This window comes from Salvelinus namaycush, chromosome 1 (genome assembly GCF_016432855.1).
Source record: "Salvelinus namaycush isolate Seneca chromosome 1, SaNama_1.0, whole genome shotgun sequence".
Classification (NCBI taxonomy): Eukaryota; Metazoa; Chordata; class Actinopteri; order Salmoniformes; family Salmonidae; genus Salvelinus; species Salvelinus namaycush.
The window spans coordinates 74116092-74133564 of record NC_052307.1 but is presented as its reverse complement, the minus strand read 5'-3'; the positions used below and the strand labels follow the sequence as shown (position 1 = coordinate 74133564).

General features: G+C 43.5%; 3 protein-coding genes across 5 annotated transcripts; 1 reads left to right on the top strand and 2 right to left on the bottom strand.

Moving 5' to 3' along the window:
- Window positions 1-2317: 2317 nt before the first annotated feature.
- kbtbd13 (kelch repeat and BTB (POZ) domain containing 13) lies at window positions 2318-4225 on the bottom strand. The gene has a single exon (XM_039000099.1). The coding sequence runs from the start codon at window positions 4223-4225 to the stop codon at window positions 2318-2320; it is 1908 nt and encodes a 635-aa protein (XP_038856027.1).
- Window positions 4226-5990: 1765 nt separating this feature from the next.
- Window positions 5991-10039, top strand: rasl12 (RAS-like, family 12). 2 transcript variants are annotated; one of them, XM_038994772.1, is made up of 5 exons: window positions 5991-6102; window positions 6512-6568; window positions 6889-6962; window positions 7224-7414; window positions 9685-10039. In XM_038994772.1, exons 1-5 carry the CDS (start codon window positions 5991-5993, stop codon window positions 10031-10033), a joined length of 783 nt encoding a protein of 260 aa, XP_038850700.1. In that variant the 3' UTR covers window positions 10034-10039. The 2 variants fall into 2 exon arrangements, with proteins under 2 accessions (XP_038850700.1, XP_038850709.1); XM_038994781.1 differs by lacking the exon at window positions 6512-6568.
- A 1262-nt stretch (window positions 10040-11301) lies between these two features.
- si:cabz01068815.1 (solute carrier family 51 subunit beta) lies at window positions 11302-16570 on the bottom strand. Of its 2 annotated transcripts, none has more exons than XM_038994708.1 (6): window positions 16485-16570; window positions 15588-15654; window positions 15036-15431; window positions 14481-14609; window positions 13037-13127; window positions 11302-12638 (listed from the first exon to the last, which is right to left on the bottom strand). In XM_038994708.1, the coding sequence occupies exons 2-6, from the start codon at window positions 15625-15627 to the stop codon at window positions 12242-12244; spliced, it is 1053 nt and encodes a 350-aa protein (XP_038850636.1). In that variant the 5' UTR covers window positions 15628-15654; window positions 16485-16570; the 3' UTR covers window positions 11302-12241. The 2 variants fall into 2 exon arrangements, with proteins under 2 accessions (XP_038850636.1, XP_038850645.1); XM_038994717.1 differs by having other exon boundaries at window positions 16481-16566.
- Between the last annotated feature and the right edge of the window lie 903 nt (window positions 16571-17473).

Sequence of the window (17473 nt, the reverse complement as noted above, 5' to 3'; positions counted from 1 at the left end):
TTATTACATAGTTTTATTACATTTCAGGTTTTGACAATGTTTGATGTGATTTGCCCATTGTCAATTTTCTTTGTCAATTTCAAGTGTCACAGCATTTGTCATGTAGTATTTTTAACTTAAGTTCGATCTGTAATAAAATTTTATAAAATTCAGTAGACTATAGTTACATGCCAAATGGCACCCTATTCCCTTTATAGTGCACTACTCTTCACCAGGGCCCATAGGCTCTGTTTAAACGTAGTGCACTATATAGGGAATAGGGTGCCATTTGGGATGCGACCTGTGTTACTGGTAAGTCATTATCTGTATTTGTAGGGTGTGTGTACGGGGTAAAAGATCGAAACCTGAAAGAAGCTTGTAAATCTTTTTCTATATCGCAGGTTGTCTGAAATGACCCACTTGAAGTTGTACATACTGTAACTTGCACTTTAAAATTAAATTAAAATTTTGTATTCATTTGATTTGTTTTTGCCTACGATACAAAACTATTGTGTACAGATCACATGCGTATGAGAATTGAGATTTCTGTTTTCAGATGTTTAAAAAAACACATTTCTGATGAATCAAAATTCAATATACTTGTAATATCATACTCATGTCACCCACATCATATTAGGTCTTGATATGTGTGGGATACACTTCCACATTTTTGCCATGCTTTCCCCGCTGACGACGGACGGACGGACGGGGTTACCACAATACAGGTTTGTTATTTGACTATCAAAGCCACGGCAGAACTTAGATGGGAGCAGCGAAGCAAAGGGAAGAGTCGGCATCTATTAAAGATGTGTATCTTCTGTTGATGGACCGGGAGAGCTTTAGAGGTCCTCTATGTTTGGTCAAGAGAGCATTTCTTTTATCACTTTGCTATTAATGAACTTCACTCATAGACTGTTAACAGACTGTAGACGAGTGGTGGCTGGTGGCACTTTAAATGGGGAGGACAGTCTGATAGTAATGGCTGGAACTGAATATATGGAATGGTCTTAAACAAAACAAACACCTGGTTTCCATTTGTTTGATTCCATTCATTATTATGAGCCGTCCTCCCTCACCAGTCTCCACTGCTGTAGGCTAAAGAATGAGGGACAGAACCATTCTTATATCATCAGGGGAGATTTTTGCCTGTTAACTGTAGGGGAAATGAATGGTTATATAAGTGGGAAAATCTGCACATCATTAGCAACATTCCTCACCCATTAACACATTATTTGAACAGTGTTTTATTTGATAATTAAAACGACAATTATTTCATATATCTTCTGCCAAAGACAATCTATTCATTTGAATTCCTCAATCATCCTGTATTTACACAGGTGATCCCATGGAGAATACAAATCTCTCCTTCAAGGGATACCTGTCCCGAAACAGCAGCAAACATGCACTCGTTACAGAAATGTTTTATTGTACACTGCCAGCCTTATCTTACCCTGTTCACTAGCAACGAATGCCTTGGGGACCTGAGCCTGGGTTAGAAATGCCTTGGGGACCTGAGCCTGGGTTAGAAATGGTTTGGGGACCTGAGCCTGGGTTAGAAATGGTTTGGGGACCTGAGCCTGGGTTAGAAATGGTTTGTTTGTTGTAGAAACAGGAAAGGAGTTCAGTCTTTACGTACATTACTGAACATGTGTTTGGCTTTCATGGAAAGAGCTCTCTGAAAGGGCTGTGTCAACTCAATGTAATGAATCACTTGATTATAGTACACTTTATAGTACACTACACTTGGATACAGAGTCAAATTAGCCAGAAGTCTACTTGAGGCAACACATTTCTCAAGAACTATAGAAGACAATATTACTATAGAGTTTCTTAAATGCTATTTAATTATTCTTGGAAGATATGCTGCATTCATGACATGTGGAAAAACTAGGAAACTGATATTTCCCACTTGGAAAGTATCCAAATCAACCAATATGTTAATTCATTTTAACTCAGAGGTTCCGAGTTTCCAACTTGTCATGAATGAAGCAAACTTTAATGTTTACAAATTACTGTTGTCTCTGACATTGACATCTTTAGCTCATTTGTTGATTTGTAGAGAGAGACCGCAAGAGTACATTCAGAACGGCACAACGCTGTGTAATATTCAGATAGAAATATGCTATGAAGAACAAACATGCCTCTCTGACATGTAGAAAAAGGAATCGTCAGCTATATTCATGACATTTCTTTCTGCAACATTCCAAGTTTGCCTACTAAAAGTGGCCCAAGTAGCATACTAAACCTATTCACAAGAAGTCAGTCAAAGCATTCTAGTTCATTGTCCTGTTGTTGGTTTGTCAGGAGATATTAAAAGACTAAACTTATTCACAGGAAGTCAGTCAAAGCATTGTAGCAGAGAGTCTCTGCGTCTGTAGTCGATCCGATTCCCAAACTCCAGCCCGTCTGTCAACACCTCAGTGTTTCCCACAGTCTTGGTCGTGGGCAGTCTCATGAGAAACGTGTACATGGAGCCGATTCGCCCGAAGCCCTTGGTCTCTCTCTTGATTTTCCATCTGTACTCCTCCACAGCGAACTCCGTCGTCCTCATGCGGTTGAGGGTGAACACTGAGTCTCCTCTTATTACCGATGTGAACAGGGCTCCTTTACTGTTTGCGTATTGCCCCGGCAAGGCTGTCCACTGACCCGTAGTCAGGTTGTAACAGTCCATCACGCACATCAGGAAGTCTTCGCAGGGCCCGTTGCGCATGACATACAAATTGTCCCTGTGGCCCACCATGCAGTGGCCATAGCTCTGGTCACAGACTAGCGTGGTGACCAGGACCCATTGGTCCCTCTCAGGGACGTACTCGTGGATCTCCGTAACGCCTTTGGGTTTCCAGAGGCAGATGAAGATGCGGCTCATGGCTTTGGTGGAGGCCACGTTGGCGGCTCTGCAGGGGAGATTAGCGGCGAAGCGCCAGGTGGCCGTGGAGACACTGTACTTCTCCACCAACGCCATGGACTTACGGTCGAACTCCCCACCGATGGCGTAGAGGCAGCCTTCGTGGCCCACTAACGTAAAGTTGTAGCGTGGCTGCTGGGGACTCGAAATAGTGGACCAGGAGTCACTCTCTGGGTCGTAGCAGAAGCCAGAGTCCACGACTTTCTTGCTGACGTCGTGGACGCCTCCTATAATGTACAGCTTGTTGTCTAGCACGGTCACACCTGCCATAGTGGTGCTTGTGTTTAAGGGTAGGTGACTCAGCACCTTCCATTCTCTATCTTCGTCATCCAGGTAGCAGACCGTCCTCTGACAGTCCTGGAGCTGCTCGACGGTAGGAGAGTGGCTGCAGACTGTGACGTACCGACTGGGGATGAGAGACTCAACGTACTCCACTAGGTCTTCTGGTAAGGTGCGCACAACATCCTCCTTCAGGTCCGAGTACATGTCTTTAATGAATAAAGCAGTTTGATGGGACAGATCCCATAAACCGTAGGTCGCGGCCGTGTGGTACATCAACAAGCAGTTCTCTGAGTTGATGATATTGGTCAGGTGCTTTGTCACAGACTCCACCTGTAGAAAGGTGGCACACTCTATGGCTTCCACGATTTCGTCACCACCCAGGATGGGGCGATCCCCGTCCAGGACCCGGAGCGCCAACACAAATCCCCGAGCGCTCAGCCCTTGCAGATGGACCTCATCCTGTTGGCATTCCCGCATTCCCGACTGGAAGAGGGCTCGGAAGTACTCACAGTGCTGCTCGAGTAGGGCTTTGTTCACCACAAAAACGCTCCCGTCAACTCTCACTTTCAGGCTGTCCATCCCTGAGTCCAAAGGCTTGCCGAGGGCAGGCTTGTCACTGTCCATCCCTGAGTCCAAAGGCTTGCCGAGGGCAGGCTTGTCACTGTCCATCCCTGAGTCCAAAGGCTTGCCGAGGGCAGGCTTGTCACTGTCCATCCCTGAGTCCAAAGGCTTGCCGAGGGCAGGCTTGTCACTGTCGGTCCCTGAGTCCAAAGGCTTGCCGAGGGCAGGCTTGTCACTGTCCATCCCTGAGTCCAAAGGCTTGCCGAGGGCAGGCTTGTCACTGTCGGTCCCTGAGTCCAAAGGCTTGCCGAGGGCAGGCTTGTCACTGTCGGTCCCTGAGTCCAAAGGCTTGCCGAGGGCAGGCTTGTCACTGTCGGTCCCTGAGTCCAAAGGCTTGCCGAGGGCAGGCTTGTCACTGTCCATCCCTGAGTCCAAAGGCTTGCCGAGGGCAGGCTTGTCACTGTCGGCCCCTGAGCCAGGGCAGCTGCTTGGCTCCATCGCCTCAACTGAAGTGTTCAAACAGCACATTTGCATTTGTCAAGAGTGACGAAGTGCTGAGTCAGATCAAAATATCTCATGTCCTAGCATGACATTTTATCCATGATGATATTTCCTTTAGGTACAGTAGCAGCTAGACCGAATCCCCCCTTTCCTTTCCTCTGTGCAGAGCAGATGCACTTGACAGGGTATCCACTGTTTGTATTGCTCTTCACAGCTACGAGAATAGCAGAGGCTATAGATAGCAGTTAGGCAACGTGTGGCACAGTTATAATACATTATGGTGACATGCAGCCGGAGAGGAATCTAGTGTTGACCTGCTGGAAAGGGGAGATGGGTCGGATGGGAGCGGGTGGGCGAATGGATGGGCACAGCAGTACAGTTATGCTGATGATTTATTGGTCTTTGTCTGTGAGGCTGACAGTTTGTGCCAGCGGAAAATGTCAGAACTCTTGGCCTTGGAGCGGTTGGGCAAAGGTGAGAGACAACAATAGATTGTTCCCCGAGGTCACATTTGTTATACGAGACTATTATTCCAAACAGTTAAATTCTTAGTAACCTTGTCTGTTAGGGATCTGTTGTACATGACAACAGCATGCTACCAGTCCTTGTTCCAATACAGTCGTGGCACCTGTGCAAATACTTACATGCACATAGACGGATTCACCTACTGTAGTATAAATCATTCACCCCTCATAAAAATCATGTAAATGTTTACACACAAGGCTACATAATTACTCCTCTCTCTGTCCTCCACGCAAACCCCAATACAAACAGGGGCGCTCTTCCAACAGAGGCCAGAGACCACCTTTGCCACCAATGTAGAGAATGAGGAGGAAGTGGAGTTCTCATTCATTAAAGGGTAAAGGGGGAAACCAAGTCCAGTATGTCAAAAGGTACCTTTTCTTTGTTCTTTCTGTTCAAATATGTCAGATTTGAATCTATTACACAAGCAATTACTTTAACATGTGCAAAGTATTAACTGTGAAGTTATGTGATTATCTGTGAAGGAAAATATGCTGCATGAAGACAACAGAATCATTCACTCACTGGATGCAATCCAACCATCTCAACTGACATAACCATTTTATTGATGTCCTTGTTTCTTGTCAATGAAGTTAGTTGGAGATGAGAAAGGCCTACCTTACCAAATCATATCTGACTGCATGTAGAATAACTATGAGACCTCACCTCAGTTCCCTTAAATGGAGTTTGGCAGTAAATCATATGCGTAAGCAGCAACATTCTTCAGCAAATGTTAACCGATTCGTCTACTTGACGCAAGGTCCTACCAGCTGCGCACTCACGGAGCAGCTCGGGCTTCTTTCACCATCGAGTATGAGCATCCTCATCATCGGACAGGATTTAAGAGCGCGTTCTAAAACTCGTTGGGATGTTTTTATTGCATTTGGATTCATATGATTTTAAATGAAATACAGATTTTTTTTTAACCACATCAAACCAACTAGCCGATTCACTTCTACCCCAGTCTTTAACTCTGAGAAAACCTTTTAAGGTAAGGTTATATTGAAACGTTATGGAAACGTTCAACGTGGGCGTTATTTGTGTTTCCTGCATAGTAGCCTATCATCCATATGCATTAATATTAGTGTTTATGATACCGTTATAAACATTTATATTATTTGGTTATGTTATGTTTTTTTTATTGTTAATAATATTCTGAATAATGCATGTAGGCACTGTATAAAGATCCTGTTACTTGGATCTGTTTTGATAACTTGTGTTCCTGGGTTTTAGTCTAAAGATGTCACTGATGTTTGGGAAAGCAAGGAGTTGTAACTTCTCTGCTATCCCTGAGGGGGGACAACCTGAGGTCAATGTGGTCGTCCTTGGAGTGAGGGGCTCAGGAAAATCAGGTGCCCCCCCCATCTTTTTCCCCTTTCTCCTTCATATGCTATTGGATTGATTTAGTGCTTATTGTTAAAACATTAGTGATGTTTAGGTTGGTTTCATATTGTGTTCTGCCACTTAATATACACTGAGTAAACCCAACATTAGGAACTTGCCTTGATTTGTCATCTCTAGTATTTGTAGTGGAGTAGATCCCAGTTTTGTTTACATTTTATTCCAGTTTCGATAGTCCCAGTTTTGATAGTTTGTTATTCATGAAAAGCAATCTACTCCTATCTGATATTTCATGGGAGTGTTTATATAAAAACAGGGTTCCCATGCCCCATTTGGGACACTAGATTGTACAATGTGACAGACTGACAACAAAGAGCTGAATCTAAACAGGAAGTGAATGAGTCCCTTCTCTCTTTTCAGCGTTGACTGTCAAATTTCTCACCAAGCGCTTCATCAGTGAATATGACCCCAATCTAGGTAAGTTTCCATTTGTTACCTTCTGAAATAAAATGCAATTGTCAAGAAATGTCCTTGTTAAATAAATAATTTAGGCTCTGTCCTACCATCCCCTCTAGTACCATTTAGAATCACGCTGTGCATTGGGAATGCCTTTTATGGTAGGCTAGTATGGACATTAGAACACCTCTGTAATAGTTTGTGTACACTAACTATACAAGAATCGGCAGATGCACTTTCAGAGAAATGTACAATAAACTTGTTCATATTGACACATGAATGACTGTATTGTGATGTTGGGTCCATGTTGTGACCTCCATGTTGTGTTCACTGCCATCTAGAGGATACTTACTCTTCTGAGGACATGGTGGACCAACAGCCTGTCGTTGTGAAAGTTATGGACACAGCTGACCAGGTGGGAATAGTCTTTTTTGAAAGAGACAGAGGATGATAGTGAGGAAAGATAGAGTTTGTGTCAAAGGGCAGTAGGTCGGACTCAAACCTGAAGACGTGTGGGGCATTACCATTACAAGAGCCGGGCCACAATGACAGATTCTCTGTGCAAATGAATACCATTTGAAGATCTATTCGAAATAAATTGATACTTCTTCTAAAGCCTTTGCCACAAATTGTTTTGAAGTGATGACCTTTTCCCCTTGTCTGTCTCTACCGTCAGGACGGCCCAGTGAACTGTGAGCGCTACCTCTCGTGGGCCAGTGCCTTCCTTGTGGTCTACAGCATAGACAATAGACGGAGCTTTGAGGGCTGCCAACAGTACCTGGAGGCCGTCACGGTCCACACCAAGGCCCTGCAGCCCAAGACCCCCATTATACTGCTGGGCAACAAGCTGGACATGGAGAGATACAGGTGTGTAGCGAATTGGTGGGGTGGATGGAAGTCCGAGTGGGACTCAAACCTGCAACTACTCTTCTGTTAGTGTAATGCCTGAGACATTATACCAAGAGGTCCAAATGTCTTGATGAGATTCCGGTGTTATAGCTACCAAGTATTGCTGCAGGCGCTCAGAGCTCACTACTGGCTCATATCAGCAGAGCCAGTAGCAGCAATACATACCACAGTAGTTACACATGGAGAGATACCGGTGCAGAAGTCTTGCATGCCAAGATGTCTGTTTAAGACTGTTAGAGAAACAGCTGGTGGACATTTAAGAGACAGGTGCATTTAATTAGAAATAGGCTTTCTGTACATGCACACTTCTCAATATAACCCGGTTCATCCCCACCAAGGCGGACCTGCGATTCAAATCCACACCACAACGACATAACATACTCCAAAAGCCAAGGCATGTCTTGGTCCGGGCCGACAGTGCTTCCAGGAGGAGTGATGCCATTCGCAAAGTTTTGTTTTGGCCCATAATCTCTCAAATAACACCAAAGTGTTTTGCAGCTCTAGGCCTACTTCTGGTAATCATCTGAAAGCCTGAAATGAAACATCAATGTTAATGCGTTTGGGCCTCCCAAGTGGTGCAGTGGTCTAAGGCACTGCATCGCAGTGCTAGAGGCATCACTACAGATCCGGGTTCGTTCCCGGGCTGTGTCACAACCGGCCGTGATCGGGAGTCCCATAGGGCAGTGCACAATTGGCCCAGGGTCGTCCGGGTTAGGGGAGGGTTTGGCCGGAGGGGCTTTATTTGGCTGCATGTGTGGCAACCCAAGCCCTCTTAGCTGGTGTTTATGGAAAGACTCATGTTTATTGAAGCACTTCCAGTAAAGTTGATTCATGGCAAGACTCCAACCACTTATATTTGTCTCCCAGTGTAAGATGTCTTCATGTTGCTATATTTAACCAAAACATATAACGTACATAAATGTATGAAGCAATAATGTCCAGCAGACTTATAGCCACTCCAACACACCTTCTTTTCTTCTAGGTGTAAGACGTTGTCATGTTGCTAGTAACAAGGCATGATGTGTAATTAACCTTTTTTGTGGAACAACATTTCTTTGGTTCCATCAGGTGATGTCCTGACAACAGATAGACAGAAATGTTCTTGCAACGTTGCCCATGAAACTTGTCCCCAACCGGCTAAGGGGGCGAAGGTCGAGTCATGTGTCCTCCGAAACATGACTCGCCAAACCGCGCTTCTTAACACCCGCCCGCTTAACCTGGAAGCCAGCTGCACCAATGTGTCGGAGGAAACACTGTTCAACTGATAACCATTGTCAGCTTGCAGGCACCCGGCCTGCCACAAGGAGTCGCTAGAGCACAATGAGCCAAATAAAGCCCCCCCGGCCAAACCCTCCCCTAACCCGGACGACGCCGTGCCAATTGTGCACCGCCCTATGGGACTCCCGATCACGGCCGGTTGTGACACAGCCCGGGAACGAACCCGGATCTGTAGTGATGCCTCTAGCACTGCGATGCAGTGCCTTAGACCACTGCACCACTTGGGAGGCCCAAACATCAATATATTATGTTTGGAGAATATGGCAACCATGTTCTGTGTATGTTTGATGGGACGTTGATGGAATATTCTCTTAACGCTCAGAAAACTGGACACATGAATGTTCTTGCAATGTTCCCATGAAACGTGTCTAGAACATCAATATATTATGTTCGGAGAATATGGCAACCATGTTCTGTGTATGTTTGGTGGGACATCGATGGAATTTTCTCCAAACCCACAGAAAACTGGACACATACATGTAAATGTTCTTGCAACGTTCCCTTGAAACATGTCTAGAAAATGTATATCTTAAGTTCTGAGAACATGGTCACCGAGTTTTGGGTAAGTTATATTTGAATGGAATAATCTCTTGGAACATTCCTATGAAAACGTTAGTTTATGACCTAATGAGACTTTTAAGGGAACGCTCTCTAAAGTTGTGGGAAAGTTTGTTGTTAGCTAAGGATGTAGGGTGTGTGATTGACTAATGATATGTGCAAAGTTGGCACATTATAGTACTGATTATAGTGGTCAGTGTGTTTTGGAGCTGTTTAAACTAAAGGGCTTCTGTTTTCTCTCTCCCTCTCTCTCTCCTGTTTTGTCTTTCTCTCTCTCCCCCTCTCTCTCATTCTCTCTGTTATCACCTCTCTCACTCACTCCTTATCTCTCTTTCTCTCTCTCTCTCTTTCCTCACTCCCCATCACCCTGTCTCTCCCACTCTGTCTTTCAGGCAGGTGAGTAAGTTGGAAGGCTCGGCCCTCGCCTCCCGTTTCTGCTGCCTGTTCTTCGAGGTGTCTGCTTGCCTGGACTTCCTGTCTGTCCAGCGGGTCTTCCATGAAGCCGTGAGGGAGGCCAGGCAGGCGGGCGGCAAAAGGAGCCCCCCGTTACGCCCCCTTTACATCAGTGAGGATAACAAGCCATTGTTCAGCCTCGCCACCGTGCCCCCGTTCACCACCCCCTGCTACAAGGAGCTCCCAGTGCCCGCCACCGCCAAGCTGGTGACGGTCAAGTCGTCGCGGGCACAGAGCAAACGGCGAGCACCCACGCTGACGCTGCTCAAGGGCTTCAAGATCTTCTGATGAGTCGATGGAGAATGAGACCAGATTTAAAGACTGGAAATTTGAGACTTGTCTCAAACTTGTGCTCAAAGACTTGAGACTTATGCTCAAACCTTGAGACTTAACTTGGACTTGTGCCAGAGACTTGAGACTTAACTTGGACTTGTGCTCAGACTTAACTTGGACTTGTGCTCAGAGATTTGAGACTTGACTCTGAGTGTCTCATGCTCGAAGACTTGAGACTCAACCTGGACTTTCCTAAAGTGACTTATTGACAAGTCTGCCATAGTGGCTTACAACATGGACAAGTGAGAGAACTGTGAAATAGGTTATGAGAGACAATGGACTGTGTCAAATGTGAAAAGCAGAACAAAATGGAGACAGAATAACATACAACCAAGCCATCAACATACTGTATGCAGCAGAAGCTGTCATGGTGGATATCACCATCACTAAGTTGGAGCGTGTACTAAAACGTCATGATGACTTACTGCACCTTCAAGTGAAGAGAAGGAACAGTAATTATCAGAGCTCCTTGAGAGATGGACAGTAATGGACTGGTGTTTAAACTGTCATTGTGAATGTTGAATTTATATTGCCAAAGTTTTCAAAGTTTGTCTTGAAGTCAGTTACTGGGACAAAGTTATGTTAGTTGCCAAATGTATTGTGGTGATTGGAGTGCTTATGACGGTGATGGTATGTTCACTGTAGTGTAGATTGATAACACTATGCACATGTATTTTTATATACATTTTAATGAGCTTTAAAGGAAAACTAATTTGATCGAATGAAGACATATTTTGTTAATGTAGAGACATGTTTTAAGTTATTTGATGTTGTAACACAAAGTAGCAATTCAATCTTTGAGTTAAAGGCCCAGTGCAGTCAAAATTCAGTTTTTCTGTGTTTTATATTATATTGTACAACAGTTGATGAAACTAACACTCTAAAAGTGTGAAAAAATGTGATCAGTGTTATTTCCTGATAGTTGCTGGTTTCTAATCAGCAGGTTTGCATGGCCGGGAGTTTTGGCTTTCCATGGTGACGTGCACCAATTTTAATGGAAATCTATTACAGTAAGGTACTTAATTGCTACCCAGTAATGATTTTATATTGATATCAAAACAACTGCATTGGGGCTTTAACTTCATATATACATCGTTTTCACGAGTTGTGGGCGCCCTCCTCAGGCTCATCAGTGTAACAACTGTTGCATTTTTTGTAACTTAAAACACATTTTTATACTATTGTATGCTAATGCCATCCCAACCAAAATTACAAAACACAACTATTTTGATATGAACAGTTTTATTTCCTTATTGTAAAGACTACAATTGGTGGAATGCTTTCATAACACAATGAAAATCTATCTTACATATGGAGAGGTGGTATGATGACAAAAGTTAACCCACTGAATTCTGTTTTCTGTCCGAAACATCTATATGTGAATACTCTCTCACAAGAGCTTTCCACTAAACTCACAGCAAGATAATTCGAGTTTGGATTATATTAGGATCCCCATTAGCTGATGCCATGACGTCGGCTAATCTTCCTGGTGTCCAGCATTATAACTAAAAAGACTTTACAAATAGAATTACAAAAGAGATGTATAAAGAGAAGTTTGATCTTCCAATCTTAATGTTATCTCAGACCATGTTTAGTTGCCTTTTAGTGTTTCCCAAGTAGACTACATTTGAATAGCTTATGACACATGGTTTATACGTGTTCCTACATACTGTCAAGTGACATAGGAAAACTTTTCACTGCACTATAAACAACACGTTGCACTTCTTCATGACCAAAAAACAACATTTACAAACTATTTGGTATCTCAAATAGTTGGTTGCGATGTTTCGACGGCCAGCAATGTTTACAGTAGATGTATATTCCAAAGTACTTGTGAATGATGACTGTGATACTGCACATCTTGTACACAGCATTATTTGTAGTAGTTGTATACCCTTTTCACACTACTGAGCCAAGTCGAGCTGTACTGCGCTGGCATGGTTACGCATCCACCAATAAAATATCTGAGCCAGCACAGTACGGTCTGGCTCAGCAAAGTAGTGTAAAAAGGGCATTACAGTAATTAAACAGACAGTGGTTGTTTAAGTTACAGGTTAAAATAAAACAACTTAAAATGACAGTTATGGCTAAGTAAATAGGAGTTTCTGTTCTGCCTCTGCAGAGGAGCAGTACTGAGAAACGTGGCTGTTGTATCTCTCTCATTCATCCCACCACTCCCTCCGCTGCCTCCTCTTTCTCTACCTCCTCCACCACCTCTTCTTTCTCTACCTCAACCACCTCCTCTTTCTCTACCTCCGCCAACACCTCCACTTCCCCCTCAGGCTCGGGGTACAGGCTGGACACGTTCCCGTCATTCCAGGTCACCACAATGTCCCCCGGTTTGAGACCCTCTACCTCCCTGTTGTCCTGGAGGGGCTTGGCCTGGCTCACTGGGATCTCAGATTGGCTCATACTGACCTGGACAGAGGCGCTGTTGACGGGTTTGACCTCTGAGTTAGTTCTTTGACCTCTGACTTCCGGGACGATGACCTGTAGTTCTTCCACCTCCGGCTTCATGGCCAGAGCCGCCGCCTTGTACTTGGCTATCTTATTCCTGTTTCTGTGTGGAGGATGATGGGAAATGTAGTCACTGTGGTGTAAATAAAGATGGCCAGACCAGCACGCACAAATATGGCGATTGCTTTCGTTTTCTTCCATAACAGGTCCTGTATTTAGGTTCCACAGAGCCTTTGGTTGCATCCCAAATGGAACCATATTCCCTACATAGTGCACTACTTTGACCAGGGGCCATAAGGCTAGGGTGTTATTTGGGATGAACACTTTGTTTGGATCATTTACTGTTGTTGACCAGAAGTATCTTCACCACACCATGTTTCATAATTGAAGACACATGGGATATTGCTTGTTTAGAATTACAGTGTATTACATGAGTATTTTCAAGTTGAGTGGGTAGACATTAGTCTACTTAAGTTGAGTAAGTGTCAGATAGGGGCTTACTTGTTCGCCATGGAGCCCATTCCCAGAAGCAGACAGCCCAGCAGAAGGGCAGCGAAGGACAGAGACAGCATCGCAAACTTCCAGGAAGTTGCTGTGACGACAAAAACACACAATTGTAACTGCGGAAAATCTTCCCACCGTTATAACCCCACAGGAAATTCCAGAGGTGATCAAAGACAAAACATTGGAACTTGGACCAAGTGTGCACTTAACAGCTTTTTTTTTTTACAGACTTGGAGCCTTGGCGGGAATAAAAGTTTACTACCATGTAAATCTGACTAAGAGAAAAAGTGCTTCACTATAACCAATCCCTTTATGGAGGCTTTGGGATCAGATCACATAAATGACACCACCAGCACTACAGTGCCATGAAAAGTGAAAACTGATTAACTGAGTATATATTGTAAGAACAAACTGCTCAGTAGGATAACGTAATGGAGCTGGATAACGCAATGGAGCTGGATAACGTAATGGAGCTGAATAACATAATGGAGCTGAATAACATAACGGAGCTGGATAACGCAATGGAGCTGGATAACGTAATGGAGCTGAATAACATAATGGAGCTGAATAACATAACGGAGCTGGATAACGTAATGGAGCTGGATAACATAATGGAGCTGGATAACGTAATTTTCACGCCCTGACCATAGAGAGTCTTTTTATTCTCTATTTTGGTTAGGTCGGGGTGTGACAAGGGTGGGTAATCTAGGGTGTTTATTTCTTTGTTGGCCTGGTATGGTTCCCAATCAGAGGCAGCTGTTTATCGTCTCTGATTGGGGATCATATTTAGGCAGCCATTTTCCCACTGTGTTTTGTGGGATCTTGTTTATGTGTAGTTGCCTGTGAGCACTTCGTTTACCTCACGTTTCGTTCGTTCTTTATTTTTTATTTTTTTATTGGTTCCACAATAAACATGTGGAACCCATATCACGCTGCGCTTTGGTCCGAATGTTATTACGATGATCGTGACAGTAATGCAGCTGAATAACATAAGGGAGCTGGATAATGTAATGGAGCTCAATAACATAATGGAGCTGGATAACCTAATGGAGCTGAATAACGTAATGAAGCTGGATAACGTAATGGAGCTGGATAACGTAATGGAGCTGGATAATGTAATGGAATTGGATAACATAATGGAGCTGGATAACATAATGGAGCTGTCATAACAAATAGCCTACTTAAGAACAATCCAATCATGTCTATTTTACTTGTAATTTCCCAAACAATGGCCATGGATCAGTTCGCTACCCTGAAACAACATTAACCTAATACAACACTAATAATACCCTTTTCACACTATCATGCCAACCTTATCTGTACTGTGCTGGCTTGGCTATTTTCCTTCCTCATTGTCCTTTCCAGCAAGGCACAGAACAGCTTAGCTCAGTTTGGCTCAGCTCGGTAGTGGGAAAAAGGTACAATAAGGAGCAGCACTTACGGTCCTCAGTGCGATAGAACCATCTGAGAAATTCTTTCTGTTCATCGGTCATACCAGGAGGCCCCGCTTTCTGCTCTTCCGCAGGTTTCACCTCAAACTCATCGGGATCGCTCGATGCCCTTTTGGATCCTGCAGGTGCCAATACAAATATAGAAACACATGTTGCATCACCATCCCCTGTGTTAGTTTTTATGCGGACAAAATGGTGGCCACAGTGGCACCATGTGGCCAAGGTGGACTGAGGGACTATTGTGGAAGGACATTGAGTTAATATCTTCTAGCCTAGGTTTGAGAGGCCCATACTGTATCAATTCACACAAAGCCCCAATCTAACAACTGCTAACTTGTGATGAAGTCAATCATTCAAAAGGAGATGAAAATGTTACATTATTTTCAACATCTTGAGTGCTTATTTGGCTCATTCTAGAGCTTCACTCATGTAAGTCAATTTACACAAAGATCCAATTTCATGCCATGAGGATTTGTTACACAGTCAGTGAATTTAAATGTAAATTAAGCGTTAAAAAAACAATTGAAGCAACAACAATCACTTACTGAGCCTCTCCTGGCATATATCCCCTTCATCCAGAGACCTCCACTTGGTCTGCTTGCTCCTGTGGGACAGCGTCAGTCGTTTCCCGTCTGTGGAGAGCTCCAGAGAACTGTTCTGACTGATCAGCCTGTTCAACTCACACCCCCACCGCAGCCCCCCATCACCCCTGTGTCCCCCATCCTCTACCCCCTCACAGGGTACAGTCTGGATGGGGTGAGAGTGGTGGGCCGACAGGCACCTGGAGGTCCCCACACACTCCAGGAGACTCTGGTCCCTCCAGATCCACTGCTGGAGAACTGAGTCCAGGTTGCATTTCTTCAGCTGAACCAGGCCCGTCTTGGGGAAGTCCTCCAAGCACAGGCTGTGGAGGGTGTTGTGGATCATGAAGCTACTTACCCCTGGAAGTGCAGTATAGTGGACAGGCATTGTAGTGAGCGTAGTGTTATGACAAATCAAAAACATGCTTCCACTTGTTGTTGTGGTTTTATGGCAAAATGAATCAGGGGATTTTTGATGTTTCAGAGAAAGGTGTACGTGTGAAGGGATAGCATTACCTGGCAAGAGGAGACAGAGTTTGATCCACACACAAAGCATGTCTGAAGTGGATTAAATCTGCAATGACTGTTGACATAAATCAGAATGACAATGTATTCCCTTAGTCAAGAATACAAGATCAACACTTACACATAATAATAATCATAGTTATGTAACTTTTATTATGGCTTGGTTCACATTAGAAAGTTGTATGGTAGTATTCCTGGGATGGTAGTATCCAGCACACATTTTTCCTGGGCTTCTCAACCGTCAAAAACAAAGCATTAGTCTGCGTTGAATTAGTGGACCAAAGGGAAACATACACATCCTCCTTATAAACGGAGAGTTTATCCAAAGCACTGCCTTCTTTGTGCCGCAATTCCATCTCTACACTCAAAACAACGTTGAAAGTATGTAGAGGCATTGCACCTTGCTAATTCCATTACGTACATGTATATTCCATTATGTACTGTACTAGTATGTTTTAAGCTACAATATTTGGTCCTGAAGAGAAATACTCATCATCAAGTAAACTATTTAGAAAAGTTGTCCATCATTGCACTTTTATGGCTGATAGCGAGGCGCCAATAAAATGTTAGAGGTTAAATCGAAACATACTCCTATCCCATAAACAAATTCAAATGTAAATGTAGATAATCTAATGGTTGACTCTCTGTGTGTACAGTACACATCAAAAGCTGATGGTTATCAATCTTATTACCCCAATTATCCTATTAATTATGATCCAAACATCCTATCAATAAAAGTTGCTATAAGCGTTAACAATCCAAATAAAAAAGTACACACTACAAGTCCTCCTAACCAATGGCTATATATCATTCATTTAAAAGTAAAACAATTAATGTACCAATTGCAGACAGTAGCTTTAAAGTAATGAAAACAATTTACTCACTTACCAGGGGCTGTTTCTCTCACAGCCTGACTCGGAGAAGGGAGGTAGTGCAGTAGGGAACATGATTCTACCTGTTGAACATACACAACGCAGAGGAGAGGCTTTCCAAAGTGCATGTGGGAGGAGATTGGTTCATTGAGTCTCTTGATTATGGCTATATGGGTCTGTAAATGTTCCCTTTATAGCTGGGGATATGGGGACTTTTTATGTGGTGCAACGTGTTCTTCATTTATTAAAGAATGCATAGTCTGGAAGTAGTTGGGAATGTTATTGCTAGAGAGACATTTTGAGACAGGTGAAACAGCCTCCTTATAGTGGTGGCAGTCTTTTCTTTCTCAATGATAAGAAGTTGTGAATGCTTCATTAGGCTACTGTAAACTACTGCCTAGTGCACTGCACCATAACTGGGCCTACTTCATTACAATCTTCTCCTAACTCAATGGAATGGAATCGATCCTGTGCTCAAGCTTTTAAACTCTACATTGGGGGGGCATTATCCTTGCATCGACAAGGTCAGTGGCCAGGGTTGCTTGGTTACTGTTTAGTTAGCCTTGCTGGGACCTTGCCATTGCAGTTTGTAGACATGGGAGGAAAACAGTCTGTGTTTGGTCAAACATCTGGCACATGTGGAACTGTCGTGATATCTGTCTGTTAAACAAGAGACTTAAAAGGATTTTTATTTCTTTATGACAAGTATGTTTTACAGTTAAAGGTAAATGACCTCCAGGTCATCTACCATACCTTAGCAGAGGAGAAAGAAGTAGGCTGGCCTTTTAAGTGAGTGAGTTAAACTGTTTTGTGAACACAAAGACATTATTTGCCAACACTTTAAAAATCAACAGGATGAGGATACTCAAATAACAAATCATTTTGTTGGTTGGTTGTGAAGATACCCTAAAAACACACTACTTCGATACAGCTACGACCAGAAGTGACTTTTTGTAGCAGGTTAGGAGAATTTACGCAGCAGGTAATTAGAATCAACATAGCAGG